At 33.1% G+C, this 27,316-nt stretch overlaps 2 protein-coding genes across 8 annotated transcripts; one reads left to right on the top strand and one right to left on the bottom strand.

Annotated features, from left to right (window-relative positions):
• Window positions 1-936: 936 nt before the first annotated feature.
• Window positions 937-11,443, bottom strand: luc7l (LUC7-like (S. cerevisiae)). 6 transcript variants are annotated; one of them, XM_073830721.1, is made up of 11 exons: window positions 11,273-11,410; window positions 9,308-9,374; window positions 8,034-8,128; window positions 6,794-6,892; window positions 6,595-6,705; window positions 4,881-5,024; window positions 4,554-4,730; window positions 4,382-4,470; window positions 3,872-3,901; window positions 2,657-2,827; window positions 937-1,663 (listed from the first exon to the last, which is right to left on the bottom strand). In XM_073830721.1, exons 1-11 carry the CDS (start codon window positions 11,273-11,275, stop codon window positions 1,540-1,542), a joined length of 1,110 nt encoding a protein of 369 aa, XP_073686822.1. In that variant the 5' UTR covers window positions 11,276-11,410; the 3' UTR covers window positions 937-1,539. The 6 variants fall into 6 exon arrangements, with proteins under 6 accessions (XP_073686822.1, XP_073686825.1, XP_073686826.1 ...); XM_073830724.1 differs by having other exon boundaries at window positions 8,935-9,374; window positions 11,273-11,354; XM_073830725.1 differs by lacking the exon at window positions 11,273-11,410 and adding an exon at window positions 8,935-9,015 and having other exon boundaries at window positions 9,308-9,375.
• A 1,380-nt stretch (window positions 11,444-12,823) lies between these two features.
• Window positions 12,824-24,548, top strand: fam234a (family with sequence similarity 234 member A). 2 transcript variants are annotated; one of them, XM_073830683.1, is made up of 12 exons: window positions 12,824-12,865; window positions 15,224-15,498; window positions 15,574-15,681; window positions 16,480-16,662; window positions 18,219-18,361; window positions 18,804-18,936; window positions 19,019-19,145; window positions 19,240-19,380; window positions 19,459-19,540; window positions 21,199-21,345; window positions 21,430-21,523; window positions 21,693-24,548. In XM_073830683.1, exons 2-12 carry the CDS (start codon window positions 15,249-15,251, stop codon window positions 21,923-21,925), a joined length of 1,641 nt encoding a protein of 546 aa, XP_073686784.1. In that variant the 5' UTR covers window positions 12,824-12,865; window positions 15,224-15,248; the 3' UTR covers window positions 21,926-24,548. The 2 variants fall into 2 exon arrangements, with proteins under 2 accessions (XP_073686784.1, XP_073686785.1); XM_073830684.1 differs by lacking the exon at window positions 12,824-12,865 and adding an exon at window positions 13,460-13,605.
• Window positions 24,549-27,316: the final 2,768 nt, after the last annotated feature.

The following is a 27,316-nucleotide window of genomic DNA, read 5'->3' as shown; positions in this document are numbered from 1 at the left end:
AGGATTGTTTGATGAATAGAAAGATCAGCATTTATCTGAAATATAAAGCTTTTGTAACATTATACACTATGCCAATTCAAAGCTTGGACTCAGTATAATTGTTTTATTTAATTTTTTTTTTTGCTTTTTTTTTGTTATAGAACTAACTTTTGTTTAGTAAGGATGCTTTAAATTGATCAAAAGTGATGATGAAGACATTTATAATGTTACAAAAGATTTCTATTTCAAATAAACTTTCTATTCATCAACGAAACCTGAAAACAATTAGCTTTTCTTGTTTTCAACATAATAGTAAATGTTTATTGAGCAGTGAATCAGAAAATTTGAATAATTTCTGGAGGATAAGTGACTGAATTATGCTAAAAATTCAGCTTTGAAATCGCAGCAAGAAATTACCTTTTAAAATATATTTTAAAAAGTTGTTTTAAATAGTAATAAAAATCAAAATTGTACTGTTTTTGCTGTGCTTCAGATCAAATAAATGCAGGCTTGGTGAGCAGAAGAGACTTCTTTAAAATACATTAAAATCTTATTGTTCAAAAACTGACTGATAGTATATTTGATTTTAATTTAATTATTAATTTTAAAGGAAACAAGGGTAGTACAGTGTTATGAATCCCTATCATGAAGTGGAAAAAAAATATCATTAGGCATATTGCATCTATTTAATGACCTGTAATCTGAAACAAAATGAAAGAGTAATATTTTTACACACATCAAATGTCTATTTTGTATTCAAATAACTAGCAAAAAACCACTGTAAACGCTGTAACTCTAGCAAAAATATTTTGTTAAACATTTATTGCAAATCAAATTTACAGTGCAAACGAATAAACGAAACAGCTTCAATATTAAAAAGACCATTCAGCTTAATTATTGTGGCTTAATTGCAGTAACTTATCAAACTAATAAACTGAGGACAAATGACAAACAGCATTTAAAGTCATAAAACCATTTAATGCACTTTAAGGACAACATGAAATCAAAACAGCCTTATAAAAGATGTACATAGTAAATCTGAAACAATATGCCATGACTGATTCACTTTTAAATTTATTACCTTCTGCGCCTCTGCTACGGATACAAAGAGAGTCTCTCTGTCTCTATGGGGAAATACTGCAGCTATATTTAAAGAAAGGGCGTTTAGACTGACCTCAGAACAGCATTCAGCAAAACATGCACACATCCACTCAGGATAAACAGTACGAAATAAAAACCCAATTCCAAAAAATAACAGAAATTACGGAGGGGCAAAAAAAGTGGCAGTACATACTTTTGCATTGAGAGATGATTTATTAAAAAAAAAAAAAAAAAAAAAAAAAAAAAAACCTCCACACATACATACATTTGTCATTTCAACATTTGACAGTGAATCCGACAGGGTTAAGTCTCACTGGACTGAGATATTAAAGACTACAAAGACTGTAATGAAACAGGGCGTGGGCAGTTTACTATGGACCAAGCAAACATGATAAATAAAAAAAAAAGTGGGTATATGTATGGGAGCGAGCTGTGTTTGTTATGGTAGAGTGAGATGATTCAGATCTCTCCAGCCTCTCTGTCATCGTGACGGCGAGACTCTGTCCTCCCGTTCAGCCCGTCTGATCTCCGCTCGGATGAACTGCGCTTGCTGTCCTTCTCGCGATCACGGTCCCGTGAAGACCTAAGACACACATCAATCAGTTATCAATGCCATTGCAGCTTGTTTGCCTATTTTAATGGAAATGAAAACCATACTTAATGTATTTAAAGGTGCCATAGAATGGAACACTGTATTTAGCTTGGCATAGTTGAATAATAACAGTTCTGTACATGGACATGACATACCGTGAGTCTCAAACACCATCGTTTCCTCCTTATATAAATCTGGTGTTTGCAAAAGACAAATCCTAACATAACAGCGACTATTACCTAATAGTCGTGATCTTTAATAGTTACGCCCCTAACATTTGCATAGCCCAATCATCAGAAGGTCTGCAGCTAGGCCATTGTGGAAAAAAAAAAACAAAGCCAAGACAATAGCGAAAATGGAAAATAGTAGATCACGGGAATAAATGTTATGTTCCAGGTTGTGCAGGAGATGTTAAATGCAGGGATGGTTGGTGTCTGTAGCTTACTCAGAAAGGCAAGGAAAACAAATCAGGCGATCTAATAAAATATTAGATCCTGAGCATCACTAACAAGCATCTAAACTTACGTGGTAAGTACTGCCGCTGTAGTATAAAGTTACACTGAGAACATGTGATCACAAAAGTGAAAGTAAAATGATTGTGCATTTAAAACGTCAGTTTCAATAAACCGCATATTAATATATATTAAATATATATTCTCCTTCATGTGCAAGCTATTGATAAGAGCCACTCAGTGAAACAGCCAATCAGAGCAGAGGTCATCATTAATATTCATGAACCTTCCAAATAAGGTTAACACAGAGCATTTAATTGCATGGAAAAAATAGGGTTGTAAATGGACCTGTAAAACAGTTTCTGGAGAATTTTTGCCCTTTCCCATGCCATATACCCATTATGTAGATATCAGAGAACAATTTAAAATATTGTATCAATGCATTCTATGGCACATTTAAAACAGAAACCATTTTCCATTAATAACTTTAACCACAATTCATGCTTTTCAAAGTGCCATACGAGCTTATTACTTGTGTGAGTGTTCTCGGCTGTGCCGCGAGCGGGATCTGGACCGGGATCGGTGCCGCCGGCGTCTTTCACGTTCTTTGGAGCGAGAACGGGATCGGCGCTTCTCTCGTGATGCGGAGCGGGAACGCCGGCGCCTGCGCTCTCGATCGCGCTCACGGTCACGAGAACGCGACCTAGAAACAAGGGGAAAAACTGACATGAACGACTGCTACATGCATGAGATTAGAGACATGTCTAATGTTACAATAAATAAAATAAATGCCTATTTTCTTACTATCATTCTTGGAATTATTAGATATGGATTTCAATTTGATTTAGGCTGACTCAATAATGAATCATTCAGATTAATATGTAAACTAGCTATACAAATCTGACATTTCAATGACTTCTTGTTTGAAGTTTAAACATTTAAACCCAAAAGCATTTTATAGCCAATGAGATATTTTAGAGGTCAGCAATCTACTACAGAACGGAGTATAGAAATTAAATCATGAGATTAAACCATCATGAGACTCAAAACATAAGTATAAGTATAAAGTATAAAAATAAAGACTTTGTAAAAGAGCATAATAGGAGCCCTTTAAGGGTAGCAGAGACTACATGCTTCTGTGAACCTTCAACGCGGCAGAATTTCTTCTGAACTCTTCCCCAGATCTGTGGCTACATGGAATCCTGTTTCTGAGCTCTACAGGCAATTTTCTTTACCTCATGGCTTGGTTTTTGCTTTGATATGCTTTTTCAAATATGTGCGTGCCTTTCCAAATCATTCCAAACCCATTCAACTGAATTTGCCACAGGTTAACTTATTCGAAATGCAGTAACATCTACATGCGATATGAATGCTCCTGAGCTAAATTTCAACTGTCACAGATAAGGGTATGAATACCTACCCAATGGAACTATGCAAGTTATTTTTAATAAAATTGCTAAGATCTTAATAACCTGTTTTTTGCTTTGTCATTATGGCGTATGGAGTGCAGATTGATGTGGGAAAATAATTTAAAGCAGTTTAACATAAGGCAGCAACATAAAATGTGTAAAGAAAAATGCATTCTAAATCAATCTCATCCTAACTAATTGTTTACCATTCTTAAATGGCACAGTGTTCTTGTCACCACTATTTGACTTAATATCAGACCCTTATCTGCATGTTTGTTGTAGTAATTATCATTATAGGCATAAGCTGACATAAAAATAAATGTGAATGCACAACTGACCTCTTGCGTTCTCGGCTGCGCGACTTGGTCCTACAGAGAAAACCAAAGATTACTTAAATTGATTAATCATGCATTTATTGAATCTTTTAAAAATAAAGTTGTCTTTTTAGGACTGGGCTTTTAATTTTATATATAAAAAAAGGTACATAAGCATATTTAAATGCATCAATAATATTTTAAAATAAAAAAAATAAAATGGAATATTCAACAAAGAGAACTTTAGATTCTACAGGACATTTCACAAAAATAAAGCATCCCTAAAAGGAACAAATTATTTTTTTAAATAATGATTACAAATTGTGGACTTTTTTTTAAATACATTTTGGATGTTTTATAACATAAATGCAAATAAAATATATTAAAATTTCAGTATGTCACAAAAAAATGAATAAAAATAACATAGCATAGCACACAAAGATAACCTTAGACTTAGGCAAAGTATTATTTTACAAAAATTAAGCAACTTAGAAGTGCACGAAGGTCACAAAAATGTACATAAAATATTCTCACCGCTTTTTCATTCTCTCCTCTTTCTCGCGCTCTTCCCTCCTCCTCAGTCGCTCCTGGTTCCGCCTCTCTTGTTTGTCCTGCACAGTTTTCTGTAGAGAAGAAATGTTGCAATATGACTTACTAATCAAAACCAATGACCTCTGCTGGCACCTGATTCGGTCCGACCCGTTACCTTCAGCTGTTCCAGCTTCTCTCTGATCTGGATGAAACCCAGGTGAAGTTTGCCACCAAAGTGGTCAGCGAGACGCCGATCGTTATCATGCAGACCCAGATAGGCAGAACAAACTTCACAGACGCGCAACTTCTGCTGCTGGAAACTGGAGGCGGGCATTGAGTTCCTGTACTCTTCCTGTAAACAAAACAGAGCAGATGATGATGTTACAAAGAGAAAACAAACATCCAGAAAACACCACAAACTCTCACGTAAAAAAGTAACATCACATTTTGAATCAATGAAATGTGACAGCTTGCATATAAACATTATAGTTTGTTGACTAACCTCTGCATCCTTCTTTCTAGTTCGGACTTTCTCAACCTCCTGTAGAACTGTCTGGGCTTCGTCCACATTTCCCTCAGCGCCAAGCTGTTCAGCCTTCGCCAGAAGCTTCCCGATCTCCTCGTTCAACTCATGAACCTTTTCTGCCTGCAAACCAAAAACAAAGTAAATGAGACATCTCCATGAGTTCTTCTGATAATCAAGAGACTTCATCTTATTCAATTTTTAATTTGCGCACAAAAGATCAGATTATTGATAAACTGACTTGAGAAACAAAAGCAAACAAAGGCTTGATTATGTCAAAAAACATAGTAACGACTGCTTTGGTCTACTAGGATCTCACATATTTACAACAATTACACACTGACTGAAACATCATGCATATTTACATATAGAAGGCCTATTATAGTAACAAAGTTTATTTTGTAAATCATTGTTACTTGAAATAAAATGTTGACTGAAACCACAAAAATAAAATAATTTAGTTGCCATTAAAACATCGTCATTGTTTATTTTAATAAAAATTATTAATATATAAAACAAACTTTCACAAATAAAAAAAAAATGAAAATGCAAAAAACATATTTTCGTATTACTTTAATATTTATTTATTTATTATACATACATATAAAGTAATATATATATATATATATATATATAAAATATATAGTTTTATCCATAAAAAAATGTATCCATATCAATGTAGAAAACAGTTGTGCTGCTAAATATTTTTTTGGAACCTACATTCCTTTTTTTTTATTGTTTAATGAATAAAAAGTTAAAAATAACAGCATTTATTCAAAACATAAATATTTTCTAACAATGTAAATCTATGCTACCACTTTTTAATAATGTAATACATCCTTGGCGAAAAAAAGTATTAATTTCTTTAAAAAAAAAAAAAAAAGGAAAGAAAAATTAACAGACCCCAAACTTTTGAACAGCAGTGAATATTGTTAGAAAATCTTTCTATTTCAAATAAATGTTGTTCTTTTTAACCTTTTATTGATCAAAGAACCCTGAAAAAAGTATCACTGGTTCCCAAAAATGTTAAGCAGCACAACCGTTACCAGCACTGATAATAAAGAAGCATAATAAATTAATTTTTGAAGGATCATGTGACACAGAAGACTGGAGTAATGATTCTGACAATTCAACTTTAATTACAGAAATAAATTTAATTTTATATGTATATTAATATAGAAAAACATTGTTTTACATATTTGTGTAAGTGTATATTGTAATGTACTTCTACAACCTACTAACTACTACTAAACATTTAGGGAAACGCATTGTTGTAAGGGGTGCACAGAATTTATAACGAAACAAAACAAGAGCATTACTGTGAAATGCAATGTAGCACAATTATTGCACAAAATCTTGATTATCCTTGTTTCATAATCACAGGAAGCCAAACTAAAATTTTAATTCAATTAATTGTCCAGTCCCAAGTAAATGTGATAAAACTAGTAGTTCTGACTCTAAATTCTGATGAGACACATTGAAAGCAGTCAATATACACACACCTCAACTGTAATCTAGAATAAAATGTGGTAAGTTCCAATGTTACTACACCACTAAAACAGTTTGGGACTTGTCCGACTGTACATTTTATTTAATTACTTGTTCTAATGTGTAAATGACATCCAGGTCTACATAAGTCCCATCTAGGGTTATTAGTGGTGCAATAACCCAGTGCTATCTAAAAACTTCATACCTTTGCGGCCACTTCAGCACTGATCTCTTCCTGTGTCTCAGCGAGACGCTTCTTGGCCAACTCAGTCCTGCGGTCACAGTCGACAATAAATGACTCCAGGTGATCCACCGCCTGCACAACACACAGATTCAGCATCTGAACTCAAAAGCCTTTGCTAAAAAGTCACTGAAAATACTAGCAGATGAGCTTGAGGACTTACATCCAGTTCAAAGAACAGGTCTCTCTCTTTAGACGCGATCTCATAGTCTGCTCTCAGCGCCAGGTCATGGATCTTAGAGCATTCGCCAAGGTCCATGCGCTATAAACACAAGAAAGAAGCAAAGGCTTCATCAATAAAAGCAAGTGTTTTCACAATGCATCATCAATTGTTCATATTGTCAGCACGGAATGTAAACAACGCCACTGAACCAAACGAAACTCACATATTTTGCTGATTATTGCTGCTGAGAATGGTCAATTATTGTCATGTTTTGGAAAGTTATAACAAATCAAGGAGAAGACTGCCAAAACCTGTCTGAGGAACAAAAGGCATTTGTGGTTGGCCAAACTGAACCAGGATTTCCAGAGCAAGAATCTTGACAACATTCATGTTTGTTCTTATTTTTAGTCAGGTAGGTAAAAATATTACGCTAATATCTTAATTAATACTGCTTGTACATCTCTTTACCATCTATTAGTTTTAGTTTGTCAAAATATTGCGCCTTTCATCCTTTTCTACATTAGCAGCTGCCAAACATTTTTTCTGTGGTTTAGACATCATAAATTAAGAAATCAACATATTCAGTAGTACATTAACCATGCAATCCATGCGGTTGTTTACATCAGAGTATCGCCAATATGGCCGCACATCCGGGTAACTGAACAAATCGTGACAAGCGTCGAAGACGTAAAAGGGTTTAAGCATAAAAACAATGTGTAATACTGCTTTAAATTGTTTTTGTTTTTCCAAAATAAAAAATGAAAACATTTTTCATTTCATTTAATTGCATTTTTGTTTTTCTAAGCAAAAAAATAAATCTAATTTACAGAAGACACTCACTAAAATGTCATTCAGTGTAACAATCTATGACACATTAAAAGACGAATTACTTTCACCCCAAATACTAAATTTACTCATTTAACAATTTAATATGCTCCCTTCTCCTTTTATATATATATATATGTTAATATGTACAAGCCAGAATACGCATGTTGTTTACATTTTTACATATATATTGTGTTACACTGACTGAGAATGTAACATTATTTAAACCAAATTTTCACATTTTATTCTCCAAAACCTTAAAAGTAGACACTTTACTTACATTTAATGCACTTTCTAAGGACTTTTGTAAATTTCTTTTGACGTGGACATCTTAACATCTTTGACCTATAATTGCAAACCCTCTATATTCTGCACAAATAATCAGCACTGACGGCTGTAATATGTTTTCCCTCACCGTTCCAGAGAGGATGTCATGCGGGCAGCAGTTGAGCAGGTGCGATTTGCAGACACGCTCGTCTGTGAATTTAACCCGCTGTCTCGACTCATCTCCTGTAAGGACACAGCACATAATAAACATTGAATGAAGCCGCACACACACTCGCACGCATCTCTCACACACACACACTGCGTCCGCTACACACTGCTAACTTTGCGGCCAAGGGTCACAGTCCTGCCTGTCACTGCGGTGAAATCCTATAGTGAGTGCGGACAGCGTGTGTTTGACAGTGTCAGATATAAACTGTTACATAACAAAATAAAGATTGGAGAGATTTAACTTCCCCTGACCCAAGGCCGGTTTCTTTAACTGGCTTCTTAATGTGAATGTCTAAAAATAAAGCGGTAGCTGATGATGACGGACCAAACCAAGAGGCTAGCAGTCTCTGTTATTATTAGTATTAGTATTTTATGTACGTACAGCTACCATATAAATAGACTGATGTTTTCTAAAAGTAAGCTTTAGAACTGGGTGAAGGAGCTAAAAAACATATCTTGATATTTTTCTGCCTTGTTACAAGATGTTTGGAAAGTTGAATGTTTAAAATAAAAGCATTGAAATCACTGCACTGCTATTCAAAATGTTGCTAAACATTATAAAACAGAAAAAACGAACACATTCAATGTTTAATATCACCCAGCCCTAGTTTGCATAATGCATCTACAGTTTTATAACTGCCAATTAAGTGCAAAGGTGTATGGGATAGCAGCTCAGAGAGAGATGTCATGTTTCAGAGAGCCATCTTGTACTCATGAGTACATAGAGAAATGCTGCATAATCTAATGTGCATATTAAACCAAAGCTGTCCAAGTTGAAATAAAACATTGAAAACTAAAGTGAAAGGTTAATTGATACACACTGCGAGGTCTCTCCCATTCAGAACCCCTCCTGCGGTCCAAGCCTCTAAAAGTTTAAAGGGAAAAGCTTTTCTTGCCCAAACCTGTAATGAGGAAGTTGGGAATGATACAGAAGAATAAAGGTGAAGACGTCGGCGGAGGAATTTGAGTTCTCTTTCCTTTATTTTAGCTTTCTTTTTCTTTAAAGTTAGATTTGAGGAAAGCCACTCAGGCACAGCATCAGTCAACTACACCCGTCCTGGGCAATAGCTTCGTATCCTCTCTGCTCACACTTACGTTACCAACTAGCGTGATGTGTAAAACAGTTACTGCTGGAAAGCAAACAGTATTGTTTTTTCATATTCATAACAGCTTTAAAAAGCATTGGTGACTCACGGCTCGATGAACATGAGGCTTTTCTGCAACTCCCTTGCAGATGTAGGCTGGCAAACATACACTGAACCTTAATGAATAGAATAAAGGGGCCACAATTGTTCAGTCTGTATGAAACAAATGCACGGGAAGCATATGAATTCATCTCAGCATTCACACAGACAGTCGCTTCATTCACACCGAGGCTGAGATTTCTTACAGCCAGTTAAAACTCAATTTAACAAATTCAAGTGCATCTGCTCAAGTCCCTTCTGTTGTTTACTCATCTTTAGCAAAATCCTCTTGAGCTCAACAAAATCATAACACATGAACTAAAAGTCAGATTTCCTCTTGACAATGCTCCTTCAAGATTTAATGTTTGCATCCACTGTGGGGGAAATTACTTTTTATACATGAAATCCAATATTTAGATATAGACGACCAGTCAAAAGTATTTGAACAGTCCTATTTTTTTTTCTGCTCACCAAGCAAAAACAGTAAACTTTTGAAATGGTTTTACTAATTTAAAATAACAGTTTTCTATTTGAATAATTTAACAAATGTAATTTATTCCTGTGATTTCAAAGCTGAATTTTTAGCATCATTACTCCAGACACATATTTCAGAAGTCATTTTAATATTCTGATTTGCTGCTCAAAAAGCATTTAGCGTTATTAATATGGATGAACATGTTCTTTGATGAATAGAAAGTTCAGAAAAACTGCATTTATATGAATTAGAACTATTTTGTACCATTATAAATGTCTTTATAATCACGTTTGATCCAAGCATACTTGCTTAAATAAAGGTATTAGTTTCACCTACAAGCTTGTATCAGATCAAAAGCATTTTTTTATGATCTTTGGATCTTTCTATTCATCAAAGAATCCTGAATGTTTTTTTTTTTTATCAGCAATAAAAATTTAGCTTTGATCACAGGAATAAATTACATTTTAAAACATTCAAATAGAAACCAGTTATTTTAAATAGTAAACATATATAGCACAATAATACTGCTTTTGCTGTATTTTGGATCAAATAAATGCAGGCTTGACAAGCAGAATAGAATTCTTCATATATATATATAATTTCTTAATTTATAAATAACAAAATATATATTTATATAATTTAATATAGAATGTATTAGTTTATAAATAACAAAAATATATATAATTTATATAATATATATTTTATATTTATAATATATAAAAATAAATCTCTATTATATATATATACACATTTAAATATATTATATAAATTATATTTTTGTAATATTTATAAATATTATATATAAATTTCTTAATTTATAAATATAACAAAGAAATATAGAATTTAATATAGAATTTCTTAATTTATATATATATATATATATATATATAATAAATTCTGTTTACAAATTTTTTACTGGTAGTATGCATATGATTATATACAAACTCAAAAACAATATTTTACAATAGAATCCACTGGCAAGTCTGTCAAAAAGGCAAATTATCAGCTAATTAATTGGTCTATCACTAATATTAATGATAATAATATTACTATTTTAATAGAACTACCAATCACACAAGGATTATTATACTGGCACAAGGGATGCCTGTATATTTCCTATCTTTTAAAGAAATAAGCCCAATTACTTTACTTTTTAGTAGCAAGGTTAAGTAAAAACTTTTTTTCTGCTAAGGAAGAACGAATGAATAAACTAAAGTGTAATTTCTAATAGAAATATCCTCATCATATTCCAATAGCTTAGCGTAAGGATCCGTGACGTCGTCCCACTGACGTCATTACTCCCCTTCATGGACACAAACATTAAACCAAAGCGCTTCAAGAGGAAATGCTGCAACATTTGGCTAATCTCAAGACTCTGATGCATATCTTAAAACATTGATTTTAATATTTGGCTGGCTCATTATATTCAGGTTTGGGTTAATCTGAGAGCGCGGCCTTCAGAAATCCTCTCAGAGCCGTTAGCACGCGGCTAACACTCACCATCCCTCGACGTTCCCATCAGCTGATCCAGCAAAGCTCTCATCTGAGCCTGGGCCGACATCCTGGCACGATTAACTCGTTGGCCTCTCAAAGGTGATGTTGAGTTTACCCTAAAAATGAAAGTTTAAATCATGTACGAACTGCTTCGCTCCAGTGTCTGTCGCCGCCGTCGCTCTCTTCACTAGAGAGCGAGCAAACGAACTCAAATGGACGAGCGACCAATCAAAGCGCGCTACGCAATCTTAAAGAGACAGTGTACTATATATTCTACAATGTATTAATAAGGGAAAGGAAACACTTTTTAATTTTTTATATAAAATATATCCTGTTAATTCGAATGTTTCTAAATATTTGGAAATTGACAACTTGACAATAGTACATCTTTTTTTTGGATTGTCCTTCATCCAAGCAATTTTGGTCTGACCTAGGTTCTCATAAATTTGACTCTGCCAATGTTGCATGCTCCTTTAGTTTAAAATATATTATTTTTTATTATAATAATTCAAAAAAGAACCCCCTGTAACATATTATAAACTTTTTTAATTTTATATGTTACATTTTTAATTCACAAACAAAAAATTTTCAAATAGTTTCCCATTTTATCCCCTTTTCAAAATTTAACTAAAATCACTTCTAAAATCTCTTCATCTTAGAAAGAATGAAAAAATTCCAATAAATGGTGTTTAAAGAAAATCCATATATTCAGATGCTTTCCTTATATGCGATTCCATCGCTTTGTAATTTCATTCATATTCTGTATCAATGTTTATTTACTATTAATATGTATTATAAACATCTTATCCCCTTTTTAAAATTGAACTAAAATCTGAAATGAATGAAAAAAAACTAAGATTCCTGAAATATTAGAGGTGTTTAAAGAAAATCCATGTATTTAGATGCTTTCCTTATTTGCGATTCCATCTCTTTGTAATTTTATTGTAATGTCATTCACATGTTTTTAAAAAATTTTGTATCAATGTTTTTTATTTTATTTGTGTTAGTCATTAATGTTTAAATTATAATTATTGGTCATTATTTTATAGATTTGTATGTGATCCCTTGGCTATGTTCTTCTTGTACTATCTATTCAAGCATTAATAATAATAATAATAATAAAATACAGTGTAGTATTATTTTTTTTTTAATGAATGATTTAACTTACATTAATTAAATAATAATAATTAATAAACTTTAATTTATATCAAAACCTGTAACATACTAATACATACTAGCACTAATAATATTAAATTTAGCTGTTACAAATATTAATATTAACTACTTAAAGTTATTTATTTTAAAATAGTTATTTATTTATTTTTAGAAGACAGCCTAACACAAAAACAAGCAATTACATTGCGCATTGCGCAAAATTAATAAAACAATACGCCTTCTCAGTTTTCTCAGTAGGTCATTTTTAAATGATATTTGACCTTTTGTCTTTCGAGTAAACACTGAAAAATACAAAAAAAAAATAATAATTCATTTGAACGTTTACAAAATCGCTTTTTGTCCCAGCGGTGTTTCCATACGCGGAAGTGTCGTTGTCAAACCTGTTCATCCACACGAAGAGCAGAAGGATCTGTCATTCAGCAGGTTTGTTTTGATTAGACAACGTGTGTTTTTTTACCAAAACGATCGCTATTTCATTAATTTACTTGGTTAATGTTCGGTTAACAAGTGAGGCTTGCTAATTAAACGTTAAGGAGATCAACTAACTGAGGTCATTTTAACTTATATTTCAGACAAAATCTTCGGTCAAATCTTCCAAACTTCTAGAAAACATGATCTTAATTTCTGTTTCCGCTAGACACAACTTTGTATTTCAGATATTGAATGTGAAAACACTTGTTGTTTCTTATATAAGCTGTATTTAGTTCAATTGTGGTTGTTATTTAATAACATAAAACAGGTTTAGGATTTATTTTACACTTTAGAATTCATTATATACATGTTTATATTAGTTAAATCCATTTAAATGGTGTTTTACAGTGTGTTTGTGTATGTGTAAGTGATTATTGTGTGTGTGCTGCTGTGGTTAAATAGTTGTTGTCATCTAAATGATAGTTTCCAGAATGGAGGTGTTTGTTTGGCCCTGGGCTCTTCTAGTTGCACCAGCATGACTGAGGTGTTTTGTTGTTGTGTTTGTGTTTGGATGTTTGACAACAGCCCCTATCTGACGCAGAACACTCTGGATGGGAAAAGAAGCAGGATTTGTTGAGTGTTTGAAAGCAGTGTGAGTTTACACACAGTAGGCCATTGGATGCAGTAGATTTTGATGTTCTGATGGTTACCGATCAAGGCTGCTGTCACTGAACAAACAGGGTTGAATTCAGGTAGGAGAGACCTGTCAACTAGAAGAATTAGATAGCCTTCCTTTGTTTCCTTGAGTATGGCGATGAACCATGTGGTTCATATTTTCGAGTCTGTTTTTATGGTGATGATATGTGTTCTTTTAGATGTTTGGACTCATGACTGGGAAACAAATAAGCCTTGAATCAAAATTATGAGGTTTTGTGATTGGATCTGACTTTAAAAACAAAAACAGACTTTTTTAGAATCTTTATCAGCATGAAGTATAATTTTAGTGATTAAAAAATATTTGTGTTTTAGGTTTCATTGATATTTTTGCTCACTATTTGAAGAATAAAAAGACGTCCCTAAATGTGCCATATGAATTTATCATGACTGTAACAGTCACGTAAAAACTAAGCTTAATATACAGAATTTTAATCGAGTATTAAGTGCATATTTTTGTATTAAATTTTTTAGTTAGAGTTTAAATTTGTGTGGTTATAAATTTTAAAATAAAATGTTATTTTGGGCTAAGGTAGACAATTATCTGCAGAATTAAAATAGATTTAATATTATATTTAATATAAAATTGTTTAGTCAGAGTATAAAATTGCTTGATTATAATTAATAAAAATAACATTTTGTTATTTTGGGCTAAAGTAGACTTGTAGACCATTATCTGCAGCATTAAAATAGATTTTAACATTACAGCAAAAGCACAATTTTTATTTAAAAACAAATACTGACTTTTTACAACCTTTATCAGCATGAAGTATAATTTTAGTGATTAAAAAACATTTGTGTTTTAGGTTTCATTGATATTTTTGCTTAATATTTGAAGAATAAAAAGACCAAATTAATTTATTATGACTGTAACAGTCACGTAAAAACTAAGCTTAATAAACATAATTTTAATTAAGTATTAAATGCATATTTTTGTATTACATTTTTTAGTCAGAGTTTAAAATTGCGTGGTTATAAATTTTAAAATAACATTTTAGGCTAAAGTGGTAGTTGTAGACAATTATCTGCAGCATTAAAGCAGATTTTAACATCACAGTGAAAGCCAAAACACATAATTTGGATTCATCCAGTATAAGCTGATAGTCAATTTGTTTTGTGTTTTTTTTTTTTGTTAACTGAAACATTTTAATAAACTTTAGATTTTATATATATAAAAATAAAGTATGTATGTGTTTTTTATTAATCGTTCAGGATTTCATGGCTCAAATAGTATAATAAAATGTGAATATATGGAGCTTATAAACAATTGAATTTAGTACAGATGCTAATATTTATAAGGCCAGAAAGTAAGAGAAAATTCTGATCAGTTCTATAACAGATATTTAAATAAAATGCATATAAATATCAGTTGTCACTCTATACAGCAGCTCCCAATAATATGTGTTAGTAAAATATTTCAATCAATGTTGTGTAGGTTACATTAGGCTTTACAGGGTTAAATAGGTTTATGTCAAATTATTAAACCGTACTCTGGAATACTTCCCTAATATTTTGGATAACTCTAAATTGTATAATTGACTGTTGACCCAGATGATCACATTTCTAACTGTGCTGGTTTCTTGTATCACTCTTGTATTTTCCTCAAACCATAAAATAATGACCAGATTGTTATGTCTCACCTTTTCTGTGTTGCAGTGGTGTGGAGTTCTGCTGGTCTGAGATGGCAGATGCATCAGGGCGTAATTTCGAGGCGGAGCCTCTGAAGGGTGGAGAGGCAGAAGGGGGCGTGTCTAAGGAGAAAAGCTGCACCGAAAAGCTGGGCTGGTCTCACCTGACAGGCTGGCGCACAGCTGCATTCCTCCTCTCTCTCTTTCTGTGCTTGGCGGTGGTCTTCGCCTTTTCATTCATCCTTCCCTGTCCCGTACGACCACAATATGAGTCAACCTGGAATTGCACGTTACCTTACGCAGGTGAGCAACGTGAAAAAGACAGTACTAACATTTATGCGTTACTGATCAGCTACTGAATGTGTTTATCTCTTATAGCCACGTATGATTTCCTGGCTGTTGAGGATGCCAATGAAGACAAAGTCTTGGATGTGTTCTTCATCTACAAGGATGCTGAAGCCAGCCGCAACACATGCTTGAGTGAAGGTAAGCCTAAAACCACACATGCACAAACCTGCTTAATGTTGTTTTTCTTCTGTGAAATGAAGACAAATCTATTTAATAACAATATTGTGATCATATGAGTCACAAATTTGACCCTGGACCACAAAACAGGTCATAAGGGTCAACTTTTTGAAATTGAGATTTATACTTCATCTGAAAACTGAATAAATTAATAGGACAATATTTGGCCGAGATACACCTGTTTGAAAATCTGGAATCTGAGGGTGCAAAAAAATCTAATGATGAGAAAATCACCTTATAAAACTGTTTAAAAGAAGTTGTTAGCAATGCATATTAATAATCAAAAATTAAGTTTTGATGTATGTATGGTAGGAAATTTACAAAATATCTTCATGGAACATGATCTTTACTTAATATCCTAACGATTTTTGCCATAAAAGAAAAATCAATAATTTTGATGTATACAATGTATTTTTGGCTATTGCTACAAATATACCCATGCTACTTAAGACTGTTTTTTTGGTCCAGGGTCACAAATAATAAAATATAAATGTGAAGAAAAATTTATTATTTTGACCCATACAATGCATTTTGGCTATTGCTACAAATGTACCTGTGCTACTTAAGACTGGTTTTGTGGTCCAGGGTCTCAAATATGTTCAGAACACCACAAAAGCAAGTTCATATAGTTTTCAGGACTGCTGAAGTGATAAAATAGTTTATAAATAGTGATAAAATAGAGGATTAGACCGAAATTGAAGACTCACGGCTGCTGTAGTATAGTATATTATGTTGCCTAAATTAATGTTTCTCTTTCAGATTTATCAGTCCCATGTCTGGTTTTAACTGCTGTTGATGGCACTGATGGGAAGACGCTTTGGGAACGACCTCTAGCTGCTGAATTTGATTGGGTGGAGTGTGGCATAAAGGGCCTCGGACGTCAAGGAACAGGATGTCTGGTTGCTCACGGGGACAACCTCACAGCTATTGATAAAAAGACAGGTACAGGATTCAATTACACACAAATGTTTACTTAAGAATGAATAAAAAAAGTACAATGTAAATATGGTATTTACAGTATGGTTAAAAAAATTGCGGTTGGTAATTTAAAAAAAAATGTTTTGTATGAAATCTCTAATGCTTACCAAGACTGCATTTATTTGATTAAAAATACAGTAAAATGGGAAATATTATTACAATTTAAAATAGCTGTTTTCTATCCAATTTCTCCAGTTTTCTACAGAAATCATTCTAATATGCTGATTTGCAGCTTAAGAAACACTTCTGATTATAATCAATGCTGAAAACAGTTGTGCTGCTGAATATTTTTGTGGACAGAAATTTCAGAACAGCATTTATTTATAACGGAAACATTTGTGACGCATTACAAAAAGTGTTACAGAAATATTTCATAATATTAAAAATGTCTTTGCTGTCACTTTTGATCAAATGAATGAATCACTGCTGAATAAAAGTATTAATTTCTTTCAAAAAACAAACCATTCTATCCTCAAACTCTTGAACAGTTGAGTGAATGTATGCAGTAACAGGGTTTCTGCAGATATGAACAAGTGAAATTTAAGACTTTTTAAGACCTTTTTAATACCACCTTATATGAAATTTAAGACCTAAACCTGTAATGGAAATAGATATTATATTACATGCATATGTGATACTTAATGTGTTTAATGTAAAAAGTAAACAAAATTTCATGGCTGTCATAAATTAAATTTATTACTACGATATACAGTGAACTTTCCATATCAGCAGATACTATTCCACACAAAATATCCCCATAAAAGTACCACTAGAAATATCTGATGTAAAAAAAAAAAATTCTGAAGCGAATTTATGCGTACCTTTGAAATTTATTTTATGAATTTATCAATAAATTCTAAATGTCTGTTAGCAGTGAGATTACATAATTTACACTGCAAAATTAAAAGTGAGATTAATGTTTTAAATACATTTATTGATTTATAAATATATATATTAGAAATGTTATATAAATACTGCGATTCTGTCTGAAGACGCAGTAACTTCCACAGAGGGGGAAAAAAATCTACAGTTGTTAGCAACTGGCCTTAGCCAAGCCCTATATTCAGTTTTTCCAAGCCCAGTATCGCTAAACTTGCACTTCCTCATAGCTAAAAAATTAAATCCATTTGACTTCTGCGGTACAATCCGAGAGAGACTCGCGCCAATAACAGAAAGCTGATTGGCTATTGCATGCTGGTCTCATTTGTAGTTTAAATTCAGCAAATTATATTTGGAATATTGAAATAAAGAACTACAACACCACGGAAACAACAGAAAGAGAATTTAGATGAGCATTAGAGGTAGTGTTACATGGACATCGTAAAAATAAGACCTGTGTAAAATTATTTAAGACCTAGAACAGCGAATTTAAGACTTTTTAAGGCCTAAAATTTTGATTTTTAAATTTTAGACTTTTTAAGACTTTTTAAGACCCCGCGGAAACCCTGAGTAATCATACTGTATCTTTTTGTTCCAATCAAAAGTGTATTCTGAAACATTCTGATGTTTTGTTTCGTCAGGTTTGATCAGGTGGCAGCAGTCACGTTCTGTTATGAATGGAAATCTCCCCCTAATCACCCTTCCGGATCTGAATGCTGATAAAGCAGAGGACTTTGCCATACTTTCATATAACCCTGAAGCATCCTCATTCACACCCGCACCGGTACAACACACATATTCAATAGCTGCGTTTCCATTACCCTTTAAATTGCGAATTGAAAATACGCCTAATGGAAATGCGTCAATTGCGCAAAAACTCCATATATCACAAAAACGTTTTTACGCTTAGGCAATTCGAAAAAGGAATATTTCGCAAAACAGCAATGGAAACGTTTTTTTTTTCTCGCATTTACAGGTCACATTCTATTAAATATAGGCAAAATCCCACAAAAATCAATTGCCATGACTTAACACGAGAGAAAAAATTATGTTTCAGTCGCATAACATTGGTTAATGCAAACGGCGTCATTTCACAATACTTTTTAATCGACATTTATAAAATATCGCCAAAGTTTTGCGCACATCTGTAATGGAAACGCAGCTACTAACACCTGTGCTGAAGACTGTATGCAATGATATTCATTGTAATCTGTTCCATCGTTTAGAGCGAGCTGGTGTTTTTCTCAGGGAAGTCAGGTGATCAGATCGGCTCAAATGTGTATTTTGATTGGAAGGGGGTGTTTGGTCACCAGCAGTTCAAAACGGCCAGTGGTGCTCCATACCTGCTGTTACTCACAAGTGTGTAGCGGATTTTAGCATCTCTTTTCTTCTCTTTTGTTTTTTTATATCACTAAACTCAGCTGTCTCTCTCTCGCCACAGAATCTGGGCTCTATGCGGTCAGTATGCGAAGTCTGGCAGCTATGGCCGATCTGAAGTCTGCGCTGGAGGAGGAGAAAAGCTGGGAGGAAAAATCCGACAAAATCACCGGATTGATCTCCCTCTTTCAGTAATACGCATTGGGGGTTAAACCGTGCCCACTTTCTTTCTTTGACTTTCCATTATCATTATATTACCGGTTTCTTCTGATCGCTTCGCCGTAGGTCTGATTCTCTGAAGCGTGTGATGGTTTATCCTGGCAGTGGTTCTCCATCACTGCTGATCCAGACGGACTCCAGCGTGTCACTGCTGCACACAGACAAGCTGAACATCGCATGGACCACCAACACCAGCTCTCTGCTCAGGTGAGATAAAAACACTGATCCCAAACCAGTGGGAGGAATTTGTGTGTAACATTGATGTTTTCCTGTGTGGTTTTCTAGTATGCCAACATTTGGGCAATTCGACAAAGATGGAATTCCAGACATAATGATAGAAGATGATGTTGGCAATCAAACTAAAAGAGTAAGTTATTACATGTATTACTATTGATAATAATTTGAGGTGTTATACTGTATATAGTTAGATATACTGTATGTACACTACCAGTCAAATGTTTTTGAACAGTAAGATTTGAACAGTAAGATTTTCTTTTGCTCACCAAGTCTGCATTTATTTGATTCAAAACACAGCAAAAGCTGTAATATTGTGAAGTATTTTTACTATTTAAAATAACTGCTTTCTATTTGAATATACTTTAAAATGTAATTTATTCCTGTGTTAAAAGCTACATTTTCAGCATCATTATTCCAGTCTTCAGTGTCACATTATCCTTCAGAAATTATATTATTATATTATGCAGATTTGCTGTTTAAACTTTTTTTTTATTGTTATTGTTATTATTATCAATATTTAAAACAGTCGAGTACATTTTTTTCAGGATTCTTTGATGAATAGAAAGATCCAAAGATCAGCATTCATCTGAAATAAAAAGCTTTTCTAACATTATACACTATACCATACAAAAGCTTGGACTCAGTAATTTTTTTTTATAGAAAAAAAATAGGGGGTTATAGAAATTAATACTTTAATTTAGCAAGGATGCTTTAAATTGATCAAAAGTGATGATAAAGAAAAGCATAATGTTACAAAAGATTTCTATTTCAGATAAATGTTCTTCTGAACTTTCTATTTATCAGAAAAATCTGAAAAAATTCTACTCGGCTGTTTTCAACATCAAAATAATAATCGTTTTTTGAGCGGCAAATCAGAATATTAGAATGATTTTGGAAGGATCATGTGACTGGAGTAATGATGCTAAAAATTCAGCTTTGAAATCGCAGGAATAAATTACATTTTAAAATATATTCAAATAGAAAACCATTATTTTAATTTGTAAAAATATATTTCAATTTTACAGCTTTTTCTGTACTTTGGATCAAATAAATGCAGGCTTGGTAAACAAAAGAGTATGAGGTCATTTTTTTAAAAGAAATGAATACTATATTATTATTACTTATTATTACTATATTGATAATTTTATTCAGCAAGAATGCTTTAAATAAATCAGAAGTTGACAGTAAAGACATTTATAATGTTACAAAAAGACTTCTATTTCAAATAAAAGCTGTTCTTTTGAACTTTTCGTTGATTAAAGAATCCTGAAAAATTTAATGTATAACGATTTCTGCAAAAATATGAAGCAGCACAGCTGTTTATAGCATCGACAATAATCAGAAATGCTCCTTGAGCAACAACTCAGCATATTAGAATGATTTCTGAAGGATCACGTGACACTGAAGACTGGAATAATGATCCTAAAAACTCAGCTTTGAAATCAAAGAAATAAATTAATTTTTTAAAAATGTTCAAATAGAAAACAGTTATTTTAATTTGTAAAAATATTTTAAAATTTTTACTGTTTTTTCTGTACTTTGGATCAAAACATGGCTTAAAAACATGAAAAATCTTACTGTTTAAACTGAGCAACAAATCAGCTTATTAGATTGATTTCTGAAGGATCATGTGACACTAAAGACTGGAGAAATTATGCTGAAAATTCAGCTTTGCAACACAGAAATGTTATTTTAAATTGTAATATCATTTTAGATTTTTTTTACCATGTTTTGATTAAATAATGTGTATAAATACTGTATATATAATCTATATATGGTGTGTTTTAGGTATTGGTTCTCAGTGGAAGCACTGGAGTGGTCCTGTGGGAGGTGAATCTGTTCTTCTGGGCTCCTAATCCTCGTCCGGCGTCTGTCCTCTCGCTGAACACCTACTCAGTGTTCATGCTCTGGGGACAGAGTCAGGACAACCAGACGGTAAGAGCGTGAATATACTTTACGCACACAATAACCCCTGCAGAAATAAGGCACTGATGTGTGTGTTTTTTTGTTAATACTCAGAATGAGATGCAATCATCATTCCTGCTGCATCCTCGATATTCCCAACTCCTGCTCGAAAGAAAAAATCCTGCACAGAACATCATCTCTTTTAAGGGTATCTCTTTTTCCTAACAGTTTTGTTGCATCAAATTTTTTACATGAACACTTCATCTCTGTATTGTTTTTTTGCTGCTTTACCTTTAAGGCATATCTAGGGTTAAATGTCTGCAAGCACCTTTAAATTGCAACATGTAATAAATAAATATCTCTTTAAATTTGTTTAGCGACGCTGTTGGAGCGAGGCCGCCACGCATGTTACCTCGTTCTGACGGGACCGGACGGACGGCAGCATGCAGAATTAGGTGAGATGGAACCAGTGATTCTGACCAAGCGGAAGATCAAGGATGACGTGCCAGAAAGCGGCGTTCTGAGAGTAGGAGCTGATGAGCTGACCGTTCAAGAAGGAGAAGTGAAGGAGGCGTTCTACAGGCTGCGCTTCAGTGATGCACTTTTCTGAAATACAATGACATTGTTTATATTTAAACACTAAACTTCAACCCAAAGGTCATACAAACCAAAAAAAAAAAACTGGCTGCATGTAGAACTTGCACTCTTGAAATCCAAAACAGAGCTCATGTTTACTGTTTTATTTAGAATAGTTGTTAATCTGCTGTTAAAGGAGAAGTTCACTTCCAGGACCAAAATGTGCCGATTATTTTACCTCTCATCATCCAGGATGTTCATGTCTTTCTTTCTTCAGTCATAAAGTAATTATGTTTTTTGAGGAAAACAGTTGAGAATTTCTCTCTAAATTGTGGACTTCTATGGTGCCCACGAGTTTGAACTTTTAAAATGCAGTTTAAATGCAGCTTCAAAGGGCTCTAAATGATCCCAACCAATGAAGACGGGTCTTATCTATTGATTGGGACGATTTAGAAGTTGGAGGAGAAAATGAGATGCGAGTTTTTTGACATTCCCTAACTGTCTTGAACTGAAATACACAGAGTGCACGCAGAGCTAGCCAAGACGCGCATTTGAGACTAAAAAGTGTATAAATTGTCGTTTTTTTTAGAAAATAACCGATCGTTTTGCTAGATAAGACCCTACTTTGTCGGCTGGGATTGTTTAGAGTCCTTTGAAGCTGCATTTAAACTGCATTTTGGAAGTTCAAACTCGCGGAGACCACAGACAAATCCTGAAATGTTTTCCTCAAAACCTGAAATTCTTTATGACTGAAAAAAGAAAGAAAGACATGCACATCTTGGTTGACGAGGGTCAAATTATCTGTACATTTTTGTTATGGACGTGAACTTCTTTAAAGCTGTGCTTGAGATTGATGTCATAAAACCTAAGATACTTTTCAAGCAAACTAAACCAAAACATGAGGGGTTTGCCCCTAATACCAAATCAGCTGAATGTATTAACTTAGACAAAATTTTGGGTCATGCTGCATTATTTTATGACAATCATAAACTACTGTAAAGCTTTTTAGATTTTTGCATAAGGCCAGAGACTATCAGGAGGTACATGTATATTTATAATGATCAGGGATTTCATATCTCATATAGAACAGTGTGGGTTGTGATGATAAATACATGCATCAGGCCACGCGAGATGTGGATGAGTTTGTTTCTTCATCAGATTTAGAGAAATGTTGCATTACATCACTTGCTCACCAATGGATGTGAATGGGTGCCATCAGAATGAGAGTCCAAACAGCTGATAAAAAAAATCACAAGTAATCCACACCACTCCAGTCCATCAGTTAACATCTTGTGAAGTGAAAAGCTGCATGTTTGACCAAAATATGAGTCTTAATCAATAACAACACTTCCTCCAATAAAAAAGCCCATCACATATCATCATGAAATATTTGTTTAGATCTGTTTGACTTGTAAACAGTGCTTGATGTTATATTTCTCTCCTGATTCAGATAAGACAACTATTTCCACTGGAGAAAGCAATATTATGTCTAGACAACTGACTCAATGGTTCAGAAGAAAATGTTTTTTTTAAGTGTCTTGATGGATTTTTTTCTTACAAACACGCAGCTTTTGCCTTTACAAGATGTTAATTGATTGACTGGAGTGGTGTGGATCACTTGTGGATTATTGTTTTGTTTTTATCAGCTGTTTGGACTGTCATTCTGACGGCACCCATTCACATCCATTGGTGAGCAAGTGATGGAATGCGGCATTTCGCCAAATCTGTTCCCATGAAGAAACGTAAGAATATAAGAACATAAGCAAAATAACATTTCTTATTTTATTCCTTTTGATTTTGGTATGAAATATTAGTTTATTATGTTTGAGTAATTCTGCTGTTTTGATTGTATTCTGAGTTTGTAGTGCTGTAGTTTAGTAATGCCTTGCATAACACTATAATGGAGGGGTAATGAAAGAAAAAAGACTATTTTTTATTTGCAGTGCAGTGCTGCTCCTGTATCACAGGGGTTTGTTTGTTAGGATGGAGACTTTGTCTCATTTATTAATGGTTAAGAGAGTTTGGGTGAGTCAAAACGAAGTGTTCTGCTGTTTTATGCTGCTGCTGTTGTTTAAAGATGCACCTTTGTCGTTCTTGTTAACTCACTGTGATGTTTTAATAGCAAGGAGGACTGTTATCACATAATGCTGTACATTTAGTGCCTTAAACAGGGACCTGAAATCACTACAGATGTTCTTATGGGTACTATACACATTCTGTCCCTATGCTGTTTTGAGACATATCTACAAAATGTGGGTTTTATTTAAAGTGGGACTGTTGATGTTTGACACAATAAGCATGATTGTACCTTTAGTTTACTGTAGCGAAAACAGAGCTTTATGCCGTCTTCGGTTTTCTGTGCATCATCTAAATCCACAAGGATCGGGATGATCAGCTGCACCAAAACAACATGCCTTTGAAAATAAAGAAGCCAAAATACATGAAACACTGTGGATTATATACAGGTGCAGTAGATGAATATGTTGTTTAAAATAAATCAACTAACTTTGATGCAGATTTATTATTAGCTGGTTTAGATTTACTGATTTTGTAAACCTGTAGATCAGGTTGGAAATACAGCTATTTTCTGTCTTATAATTTGAGAATATTGTAAATGATTGCATTGTTACGCTGTGTAATAAACAGAATGCATTCAATGCTATTGTTTTTGGTCTCTTAGTTTATTTCCTGTTCATTTAGGGTCACACGTTTGCAGGTTTTTTTTGAACAGTAAGATTTTTAATGTTTTTTAAAGAAGTCTCTTCTGCTCACCAAGCCTGCATTTATTTGATTCAAAGTACAGCAAAAACATTGAAATTCTGATATATTTTTACTATTTAAAATAACTGTTTTCTATTTTAATATATTTTAAAATGTAATTTACTCCTGTGATTTCAAAGCTGAATTTTTAGCATCATTATTCCAGTCACATGATCCTTCAGAAATCACTCTAATATTCTGATTTGCTGCTTAAAAAGCATTATTATTGTTATTATTATTATTATTATTATTATGTTAAAACAGAGTGGAATTTTTCAGGTTTCTCTGATGACTAGAAAGTTTAGAAGGACAGCATTTATCTAAAATAGAAATCTATTGTATTTTTTAATGTCATTATCATCACTTTTGATCAATTTAAAGCATCCTTGCTAAATAATTTCTATAATTTCTTTGCCCCAATTTTTTATTTTTTTTTTACAAAAGCTTCAGATAAATCCTGATCATCAAAGAATCCCCCTAAAATTTACTCAACTGTTTTAAATACTGATAATAATAAAAAATGTTTCTTGAACAGCAAATCAGCATATTAGAAAATTTCTGAAGGACACTGAAGACTGGAGTAATGATGCTGAAAATACAGCTTTGATCACAGGAATAAATTACATTTGAAAATATATTCAAATAGAAAGCAGTTATATTAAATAGTAAAAATGTATATACATTACCGGTAAAAAGTTTGGGGTCAGTAAATTTTTTTTCTTCTTTTTTTTTTTTTGAAAGAAATTAATACTATTATTCACCAAGGGTGTGTTAAATTGATAAAAAGTCATAGCAAATACTTACATTGTTAGAAAATATTTATATTTTGAATAAATGCTGTTCTTTTGAGCTTTTTATTCATCAAAGAATCCTGAAAAAATATCACAATTTCTAAATAAATACTTTGCAGGGCAACTGTTGCAATATATAATCCAATATAGATCCAATCTAGATCATTCTAATAATTAATCAGTATATTAGAATGATTTCTGAAGGATCATGTGACACTTAAGACTGAAGTAATGGCTGATGAAAATTCAGCTTTGCATCACAGGAATAAATTAAATTTTAAAGTAGCCTATATAACAATAGAAACCATTATTTTATATTGCAATGACAGTTCGCAATATTACAGTTTTTTTCTATATTTTTGATTAAATAAATGCAGCACTGATGAGCATAAGAGACTTTCTTTAAAAACATTACAACTCTTACTGACCCTAAACTTTTGACCGGTAGTGTATATATTTTTTAAATGCAGGCTTGGTGAGCAGGAAAGACTTCTTTAAAAAAAAAAAAAAAAAAAAAACACAGCAAAATTAAAAATCTTACCGTTCAAAAACTTTTGATTGGTAGTAGTATAGCTTTGTTTTTTCTTCCTCTCACTTGTCTATTATTCAGTACGCTATAATAACCAATACAATCAAAAATGCACTTTATATACAAATTATTTAATAAAATGGATAAATATTTATTAAGAATAATAAAACAACACCATCGTATTAAAACGTATGTGCATTTTATCAATAATAAAAAGTAACGTCAGTGAAAGCTGACGTGTACATAGCATAGCATGCATGTTATAAATGTGTCACATGACTTGCATCATACAGTAAAAGGGAAGTGCGCATAGCTCTGGTGTGTGCGCGCGCCAGGTCAGATTCCGGTCACTGTCACAGTGCACGTACAGTAGGTTCACGTCGGTTTACTGGACCACAGAGACTGCAAATGCAAAGAATACGTGTTTTGTGCGAAGAAAATGCAAAAGCTATTCGCGCGTTCGCTGGCGCTCGTATATAAGGCACGTATGGGTTTATGGCGAGGTTTAATTAAGTCTAATTAATAAAGATGTTAAACGCATCCTCTGGTGAATGTGAGAATGGAAATCTCCGTGGTGCGCGATGGAAACTCAACAAACACCATGCTACTGACATGTTATCACAGTAAAGATATGCTATAATTACTAGACATGCTCCTTAGTATTCTTTAACGTGCGAATATGGTCATCATTGTGTTGTTGTCATTTGATACCACATGATCTGCATGCCAAAATACTTTCCATTTATCAGCACTAGGGCATTAGCTAGTGAGTACAAAGATTCACGTCCACAGAGTCATATGCCCACAAAAATCTTTCCAATATTATTTATAAAGAGGCCTAGAGCACCAGGGGCCCCAGAATTCCTAGAAAAGGCCCTTGAAGCTATTTAGGGACTCCACTCCAAGCACATGCAACGTGATAATTAATAATTCTGAACGTTCTAAAACATGTAACATTTAAAATGAGGAATTCATTAAACGTTCCAAAAATGACGTATCTGTGCTGTTTTGAACGAACGTTCTACTAAGAACGATTGTATTTAACTTGCCAGAAAGTCTATAAAAGTAAAATTCCAACTAATATGAGTTTAGCCAAACAAGATGTTAAAATAAATAAATAAATAAATAAAACAAACTCAGTAACTTAAAATTTGAAGGTATTGAACTTTAGAATAACCATGCAACATAATCATCTCTCAAGTTGATTATTGATCCACTGGTTAAACATTAACCTGCTGTTATGCTCTTTCCGGATACATGCTATGCTTTATTCAAAGTCACATTAATTCACATTCATCATGACTAAGCAATTCCCTTTCTGTTTCTTTATATGTGCACATGTATT

The sequence above is a fragment of the Garra rufa genome, chromosome 24 (assembly GCF_049309525.1).
Source record: "Garra rufa chromosome 24, GarRuf1.0, whole genome shotgun sequence".
NCBI lineage: Eukaryota > Metazoa > Chordata > Actinopteri > Cypriniformes > Cyprinidae > Garra > Garra rufa.
Note: the sequence above shows the minus strand (reverse complement) of the source record. Positions and strands in the feature narration are given on the sequence as shown.

What these genes read in the sequence shown, in the direction of transcription:
- fam234a (XM_073830683.1), top strand. Translation starts at nt 15,249, where the DNA reads ATGGCAGATGCATCAGGGCGTAATTTCGAGGCGGAGCCTCTGAAGGGT. An exon ending in AGCTATTGATAAAAAGACAG is followed by an intron (nt 16,663 to 18,218) that starts GTACAGGATTCA and finishes TTGTTTCGTCAG; the next exon opens with GTTTGATCAGGTGGCAGCAG. An exon ending in AGAGTCAGGACAACCAGACG is followed by an intron (nt 21,346 to 21,429) that starts GTAAGAGCGTGA and finishes GTTAATACTCAG; the next exon opens with AATGAGATGCAATCATCATT.
- luc7l (XM_073830720.1), bottom strand. Translation starts at nt 9,449, where the DNA reads ATGAATTCATATGCTTCCCGTGCATTTGTTTCATACAGACTGAACAAT. An exon ending in ACCTGTTCTTTGAACTGGAT is followed by an intron (nt 6,706 to 6,793) that starts GTAAGTCCTCAA and finishes TGTGTTGTGCAG; the next exon opens with GCGGTGGATCACCTGGAGTC. An exon ending in CGCAGCCGAGAACGCAAGAG is followed by an intron (nt 2,828 to 3,871) that starts GTCAGTTGTGCA and finishes CCTTGTTTCTAG; the next exon opens with GTCGCGTTCTCGTGACCGTG.